Source organism: Sparus aurata, chromosome 6 (genome assembly GCF_900880675.1).
Source record: "Sparus aurata chromosome 6, fSpaAur1.1, whole genome shotgun sequence".
In the NCBI taxonomy this organism is placed as follows: Eukaryota; Metazoa; Chordata; class Actinopteri; order Spariformes; family Sparidae; genus Sparus; species Sparus aurata.
The window spans coordinates 39922630-39931593 of NC_044192.1; the positions used below are offsets into that span (position 1 = coordinate 39922630).

An 8964-nucleotide genomic window follows, 5' to 3' on the forward strand; every position below is an offset into this window, starting at 1 on the left:
TGTTGCTATGGTGCTCAGACAACAACCTGACCCTGAATGTCCAAAAGACCAAAGAACTCATCATGGACTTCAGGAAGAACAGACATGACCACACCCCCCTCCTCATAAATGGAGAACAGGTGGAGACTGTCACAAACTTCAGGTTTCTGGGCACCCACATCTCCGCAGACCACTCCTGGACCTACAACATCAGGGCCCTGGTTAAGAAGGCTCAGCAGCGACTACACTTCCTGCGTGTCTTCAGGAAAAACAAACTGGATATATCACTCCTCTGTGGAGAGCGTACTGACGTACTGTCTGGGTGTTTGGTATGCAGGCTCAACAGCCGAGGACAGGAAGGCGATGCAGAGAGTCATAAACACTGCCCAAAAGATGCTGCCTTCTGACCAGCCTGGAACACATCGCCACATCCTGCTGCCTCAGGAGAACCAAGGCCATCACAGGAGACCCCTCATACCCTGCCTACCCCCTAACCCTAACCCCCCCCCCCCCCCCCCCCCCGACAAGAACAAACCCAATCTACCTCCTCCTACCTCCCTTTAACACCTTAAAGGGCTATATATATAATTTATTTGTATTACTATTTGTGTTGCTTTTTTATTTGTTGCTGCGGGAGCACCCTCAATTTCATTGTACCCTCCTGTACAATGATAATAAAGTCTATTCTATTCTATTCTATTCTATTCTATTCTACTCTACCTTGCCAACAGGACACACTCTGTACGGATTCAGAACTGCTGTTCAGAAAGCTCCACAGTTCACCACGGAGTTCCACAGGGTTCAGTGCTTGGACCCCTCCTGTTTATCATTTACCTTCTACTTCTTCGCAATATCTTTCGACACTATGGCGTCAACTTCCACTGTTATGCTGATGACACTCAGCTTTATGTGTCCACTAAGCGCACCTCTACTCTCCCCTCCAGTACCCTCACTGCTTGTCTCCATGATCTTCAAGTATGGATGACAAACAACAACCTAAAATTCAACAGCAGTAAAATTGAGTTATTCCTCATTGGCACAAATACCACACTCTCAAAAATTAATGTCTGTTCAATCCCCATTGCTGACGCCACCATACCTGTCTCCACACAGGTTAAAAGCCTTGGTGTTATTCTTGACAGTACCCTCTCTTTTTCCAGTCATATTAACAATGTCTCCCGGATTGCCTTTTTCCATCTTAGAAATATCTCGGCGTATCTCGACTACGCCCTGCATTAACACAACCCTCCACAGATGTCCTAGTCAACGCTTTGGTCACATCACGCATTGACCACTGCAATGCAATCCTGGCAGGCATCCCCAACAAACTCATCAACCGACTACAACTGATCCAGAACGCTGCAGCTCATTATCTCATGTTCTAAATCCACTGAACATGTCACTCCCCTGATGATTCAACTACACTGGCTCCCTGTTTCACAACGGATTACCTTTAAAATCTTACTGCTAACATTTAAAGCTCTGCATAGTCTATGCCCCCCTTACCTCACAGACCTTCCAACCTACAACACCCCTCGCTCCCTGCGATCTTCATCAGCAGGTTTACTGGCACCACCAGTCATCAAACTCAGCACAATGGGTGCCAGGGCTTTCTCCCAAGCTGCACCCAAACTCTGGAACTCCCTCCTGCCTCACATCCGCTTATTAGACTCCATTACAAAATTCAAAACTGCTCTTAAAACACATCTTTTTAAACTAGCCTACTCACTCTAAAACTGCACCTTATGTTTGTTTGTAAATGTTGATCTTAACTCTTTACTTGACTCTGCTCTATCAAATGTTTTTATTGTTGACTATGCTGCTGTTTTTATTAATGCTTGTTGTTTATTGATTGTTTTGTACTTGATGTAAGGTGACCTTGAGTGCCATGAAAGGCGCCATCAAATATAATGTATTATTATTATTATTATTATTATTATTAAGTAAATGCAATAGCTTCGAGGAAATTATCTTCAGATCATCATGGTCATCATGATCATCATGTCTTTCAAGACAAAGTGGATAGAGGTCTTGCAAGTAAGTAACATATTATACATTATTATTATAATCTGTATTAATACTGACAAGAGTTTCATCTTAAAACCTACATGGAATCTTACTCAGGACTAAATCTTGACATTTTCCTGCACAGTACAGTAGTATAATTCTACATCGTGTTATAAATATGAGTATTACACGGCTCTTCTTAATGCTGTAGAATGCTCCATTCACGTGAATGGGCCTTCCCAACGTTCGGCGGTCAATCATTTTCGTATAATTGACCGCTGCTAAGCATATTTGACCATCGTCAAGGAAAGTGGCCTTTTTACCTCTGATTCACATATTTAGTAGCACTCCGCGCTCTAGAATCTTTGCTCCGCAAGTAGTGCGGTCACTTATCACCCCAGCGTCTTCGGTTGCTAAGCGACGTCAGCTGATCTGTAGTCTACTTCATATGAGAAAAAACGTACTCCTAGGCCACTAGTATGGATGAGTTTCACATTAACTTTAATATTTTTGGAAAATACGGTGATTTCAACTCTTGGCAAAAGGCTGAGTTGTTGTCACCAGTCAAGAAAAGAAAAAGAGAGGGAAGCAGAGAGGAAGAGGGAGAAGCGAAACAGTGTCGGTTTGGCGAACTATATTTCTCTGCTGAAAAACACTATGAACGGTAACAAATAAATTGTAAAAAGACACACTGTGTCAAGTTTTTTTTCGTGTTGGCAAGTAACTGTGAAATAAGCGGGATAATGTATAGAACGGCGGTCGTTATTGGGAAAATAAGTCCCGACAGGACGAACCGGATCTGATTCATCCTGAAGGCACTTATTTTCCTGATAATTGTATAGAGGGCACGACCCTCTGTGATAAAACACGACACTGACGACACACACAGTCCACTGTTAGCTGCTCTACGCCAATAACTCTCGGCTTCTTCTTCCTCCTGCTCCGGTCAACCCGGAAGTGTAAAATCTCATAAAGGTCATGACCTCTCACATGTAAAAATAATTACTTTTCAACTTCTTTTAACCATTCAGAACCCATTAAATTAGATTTAAAAGTCACACATTTTAAACAGAAATTATTCATACATTTTAATATCTTACTTATCTCCAAATATTTCATGCAAATTTTAACTTCTTAACAACTGGCGTTCTATCTTTAACTTGTTCCCAGGAGAGAAAAACTAAAATAAATAATTTTGTGTATCTTATTTACACAACATTGGCCATTGCTAATTACACAGTAATTAATCTAGCATACTTTCATTAAATAAATCAATTCAGGCCAAAATGTAGTCTATAATTAGGCTGTACTGAGCCTGATATATTTATACCAGAGATTTGTTGATACCTTTTAGTAAAAATGTCACCTGGGGTAAAACCCCCTCTGCTACCCTGATTTGCATTTGTATAGCTCACAGCATTTTCGTTTACATGTTAAAGCCTCCCCTAGAATTAGGGGGAGGGGGGTCATGGGGGGACAACTGCCAAGCAAGGCCCACGTCAATTTCCGACAATTCACGGCAGTTTTCGGTGTTGCCTGCAAATTGCCATGGGCAGTTGTAAACATGAACTTCCACGACGATCTACAGTGCTGCAGTGTTGTTGCCAGATATTTCTGCATGAAAAAATATATCCTGTGGACATGAGAATTTGCATGTCACATTTTTCTCGCAGTGTTCACACTATGTTACTCACATAGAAGTTAAAATATTCTCAACGCTTCACCACAATTTGTGGAGCTGCACTGCTCGACATTTACCAAACAATTTCAGCTCAAAGCCCCACTCCACAGGTGGTGTGTAGCCATTTCTATGCATTTAAGGGTGCTCTGATTGATTAGGAAGAGACTGTTATTGGCAGATAAACATTAAAGACAGTTCTCTATGTGCTGTTAAAATGACACAGACATTTTACTAGTGTTTGTGAGAGCTTCTCAGTTGTGTATGTGAGTGTTACATTTTTAAATAATTTTCCAGTGGTTTGTGTAAGAGTTTCAGTTGTATGTGTAAAAGCATTTCATCTGTATGTGTATGTGGTATCCAGTAAAGTATGTAACTGAGTTTGGTTTCATATGTGTATGTGAGAGGTAATTTTGAATAATGGCCCCAGTGGCCCATCATAGACCTTATATACAATTCAGCTATCCCTGATCTCTCCATGTCCTCAGCCCCCGGTGTCTCAGCAAATTGGTGCGGCTCTGGCTGACAGGAGACTCCGGTCCTTCACTTCATATGACATTTCTGTCGCAAAAGTGTCTGTGCTTCTACATGAATCGTTGCTCATATCTAGATGACCTAAAAAGTTGCTTCAAAACTGTGGGGTTTAGATACTCTTTACGTATCACCGAGACAACTGAAAACAACACTGTTCTCCATTTAACCGTTAAATTTAAATTTAGAGAATTATCACTACGAATGTTGAAATTGCATTAATTCTGATCTTGACATATATTTTTCACATATTATATTAAACTCTTATCTTTTTCTTTCTCTGGCCTGGTGTGAAGCATAACTACATCATCAAAATGAAACACATTAACACTTCTTCACCATCATATTAGGTGTGATTACATTTAGTGAGACTATACTTTAGAAGGTGATAACTGTATCTAATATATCAGAGTGGACAGTAAATAAATAAATCAAATCTGATAAACTTTACTGTTATTCTTTAGCACTGAGGAGGAAAAATATAGTGTTTGTGTCACCATCCAATCCAGTCTTTTTTCACAACCAATTCTCCAGGGAGGCTGATTTCTGTGATATTATTATGTGTCACAGGAGTGGCAGTTGCCCCCTCCTGTAGAGAATCTTCCTTAGATGTGCTAGCTGTAACTGGGGAGCTGTCACAACTAATCTCCTATCATCACTTCTCATCACCTCCCCAGTCAAAGAAAATGATATCCAGGTAAAGATTAGTCTTTGCTGCTCCGGTCTTTTTTTTTTCTTCTCTCTCCTAACCTGTGAAACAATTTTCTTTGACAGGGCAGCAGAGCGGGCTAGGTGCTATTTTGATATTAGCATATATATCACCAGTTATGCAGAATAGTCAATTCAGTCTGAGACGAGAGCCTGTCTGGGTGTCAGAGCCAGCTCTGTATTTGGCTTCCATCCCAAGACATCAGAGCTGATCCATTCTGAAAACAGGGCCAGGCCTCACTCTGCTCTGAACCTAGAGTTTCTATCTTTTCAAGTCAGTTCAGTGGTCTTTTATCAAATCTATCTTAAAACTCACTTTCTTCAAATGTGAAGATTTTTATGCATTTTTTTTTTTTAAATATAAACTTTTTTTTTTTCTTGATTTGAATACACAGATCAACTCTATTCTTTTAAAATACTATTCTCCCATACTATACTTTATCTTCAGTTCACTTTAGTAACAACATATATACACACATATTGAACTGATTTCGACAATCTAGAATAGGGCAACAACTGAAATGACTCATTTTGTGAGACTTGAGCCATTCTTACTAAAATGATCTTTGAATGAAAAAGGTCTATCTCTGTATGAATGGCTTCTGTCATGTTGTCAGACAATAAGAATAATAACCTCAGCCTGTCAAAAAACTTTAACAGCCACAGCTGCCCCAAAGGATTACATTGTTATCAGTTGCAGCCAAGTTCTGGCTGCCAGCTGAGGTAATCTATTAGGCCGATTCTGAAGTTTGGTAAGTATGAATTTTAAATACTGGAATTTCCTTTAAAAACACAACATGAGTTGATAATGTCACACATTTTTTAGAGATGAGGCCCCTATCATTGTGTATTTGACTCCCAATTACAAACTGAATTTAATGTAACAGTATGTATGAATGGTAATTAAGTTTTTTACCTGGATAGCGATGGTGAGCGAGGTGGCATTGAAGTGCTTCTCCACCAGGTTGGCAACTCTTTGAGTGCTGCAGAATAAATCTGCCACCTCATTTGGCTGAAGATCCCGAAAACGCTCCACTGGTCTCAGAGGGCATACCAACATATCTGAGCAAATTGTGTCAAGGAATTCTTTGCTGAAAACACATTCAAATATTTCTAAACCTGAAACAAAATAGCAAGAATTTACTCATCTCTTATAAATCTAAAACCTCTTTTACATTATAGTAAGTCTTAGTGCTTCATGCAATGCTCTCTCTGTTTCACCATGCACAAACTACTGTATGTGCACCACTGTACAACAAGTGGCTATGATATAAGTGAAATAATCCACTCCACGCTGTGCAGTTACTGAATAATAATGCAGCATCAATCATCCTAATCTGGCCGTATAAATGGTCCAATTGGCTGAAAACTGAATATTTCAAACAATATTAACATGAAATTATGATATCTATGTTGCATTCAGTTTTGGTACTGAAATGCCAAGACACAAACAGAGCTAGCTAGCTATTCAGCAAACATTGGAAATAAGCAGGTATGCTCTCAGCCAGTAATCAGTAATTAGTAATTCAGGGGAAGAAAGTTGATACAATCTTCTAATTCTAGGAAGGCAAGAAAGAACATTTGTTAGTAATTTAAAACCTGCCAGTAAGTCCATTCATATAGCATCCGTCCTTTTGTAGTATTAATAATGTGTTTAATAATAATAATAATAATAATAATAATAATAATAATAATAATACATTTAATTTTCATAGCGCCTTTCAGGGTACCCAAGGACACTTAACAAAATGGAACAAACAAAACAAAGAATAAATGGATAAACAAAAAATACATGTAAGATAAAAAATAGAAAAGTTGATTGATTTGGCTGGATCTAGAGCTGATAGGCCTTACTAAAAAGATGTTTTTTTAAGTCTCTTTTGAAGGTCTCCAGAGAAGTCTGTTTGCGGATTTCAGCTGGGAGAGTGTTCCAGAGAGTGGGGGCTGTCACACAGAAGGCTCTGTCGCCAAAAGTTTGAAGTTTGGTGTGAGGGACGGAGAGCTGGTGTGTGCCTAATGAGCGCAGCATCCGGGACTGGGTGTAGGGGTGGAGGAGGTCAGACAGATATTGGTGGGTGAGGGAATGGAGAGATTTATAGGTCAGGAGGAGAATTTTGTAGGTGATGCGTGATTTAACTGGGAGCCAGTGAAGGCGGATGAGAGTGGGGGCGATGTGTTGCCAGGGCTTGGTGCGGGTGAGGACCCTAGCAGCAGAGTTCTACACATACTGGAGCCTATCCAGGGTTTTGGAAGGGAGCCCGGACAGGACTCCATTGCAGTAGTCCAGGCGGGAGGTGATGAAGGCATGGATGAGGGTCTCAGACACAGGTTCAGAGAGGGAGGGCCGGAGTCTGGAGATATTTTTGAGATGGTAAAAAGCTGATTTAGTAATGGATTTTATGTGTGATTGGAAAGATAGTGTGGAATCAAGGATGACACCCAGTTTGCGGACTTCCGTGGATGGGGATATAGAGCAGCCGTCCACATCCAGGAGAAGATCTCCAACCTTCTGGAGCAGCTCCTTGGAGGCCACAACCATGAGCTCTGTTTTATTGGTGTTTAATTTGAGTAGATTTGATGTCATCCAGAGTTTTAAATCATGTAGGCAGTTGACGATTGACTGTGGGGGTAGCTGGGTGGATGGTTTGGTGCAGAGATATAATTGAATATCATCAGCATAAGTGTAGCGCCAGTTGAAAATTAATGAAGCTTTACTGGTGGTCTGAAGTGTTTTATTCCTTTCTGCAATTCCTTGTACTTTGTCTTTACAATCCGACCAACAACATCAACACCAACGTAAGAGCTAAAACAGAAACAAATACAAAGCCATTAGTTCATAACGTACATCAGTAGCTAGCTTATAGCGTTTAGCTTTACTTTAGTACATGACAATTTACTCAAATTTCAGCACACACACAAGCCTTTACCTTGTTGCCACTTCCAACTGGGCTAATTAATCACTCATGAAGTCAACTTCCAACACCGTAGTTAATTTCCTTTATCCACGAATTTCGTATTATCCGTGATGCTCCTTGACCTTTTGCTATCAAATTTGTTGCTGTCATTTAGGTCTTTGTTTCAGTTTACAACCCTTTCAAAATAAAATACATCGCACAAAGTCTTTCAAAATAAAATACCATGGTTTAACCGGAAGTGTCAAAATAAAGTACATCAAATAATACATAGTACATAAAAAACACCATGCACTATGTTGATGTTCTTTACAATAAGAATGGAAGTTGAGACCATGTTTGCGAATTATCTGACCAAGGGGGAGCATGTAGATAGTGAAGAGAAGGGGTCCAAGCACAGAGTCTTGAGGCACGCCCTGGTTGATTCGAGCTGGGGTGGAACTGGAGTCTCCAATGGTGACAAACTGTTTCCTGTTTGTTAAATAGGACTGGAACCAGGAGAGTGCTGTACCGGTGAGACCAAGGTAGTCAGATAGGCGGGTAAGGAGGATGGTGTGGGAGATTGTGTCGAAGGCTGCAGAGAGGTCCAGGAGGATCAGAATACTGATGTGGCCAGAATCTGCAGTGATGAGGAGGTCGTTGGTGATCTTGATGAGGGCAGTTTCTGTGCTATGGCGTGCCCTGAAGCCAGACTGAAGGGGTTCATAGAGCTCATGGTTGGACATGTGCTGCTGGAGTTGGGCGGCAACTGCTCTTTCCAGGATTTTGCTTAGGAAAGGAAGGTTAGAGATTGGCCGGTAGTTATGTAAGTCATCTGGGTCCAGACCTGGCTTCTTGAGGATGGGGGTGACTGAAGCTGTTTTGAAGGTGGACGGTACAATGCCAGATTCTAGGGATGAGTTGACAATTTCCATTATCAGTGGGCATAAGGCAGGCAGTGAAGACTTCACTAGAGTTTTTGGCATGGGGTCCAGAGAGCAGGTGGAGGCTTTTGCCTGGGAGACCAACTTAGCTACAGAAATAGACTCCAAAGGAGAGAAGGAGGAGATGGGGGAATTGGGGCAAGCAAACAGTGGGAGGATCAGCAATCTGTGTCAGAGGTACATGTGGTAGGGTGGTGGCAGATGCCAGGAGTTGCTGGTGAATGGT

The 8964-nt window shown here is 41.0% G+C and overlaps 1 protein-coding gene across 1 annotated transcript in view; it reads right to left on the minus strand.

The window, feature by feature from the left end:
- The window catches only part of fhit (fragile histidine triad diadenosine triphosphatase), a 143028-nt gene extending 137001 nt beyond the window's left edge, over positions 1-6027 (minus strand). Inside the window, exon 1 of the mRNA XM_030421638.1 lies at positions 5820-6027. Coding sequence (XP_030277498.1) covers positions 5820-5963 — 144 coding nt within the window. The 5' untranslated portion in view covers positions 5964-6027. The remainder of the gene's footprint in view (positions 1-5819) is intronic.
- Between the last annotated feature and the right edge of the window lie 2937 nt (positions 6028-8964).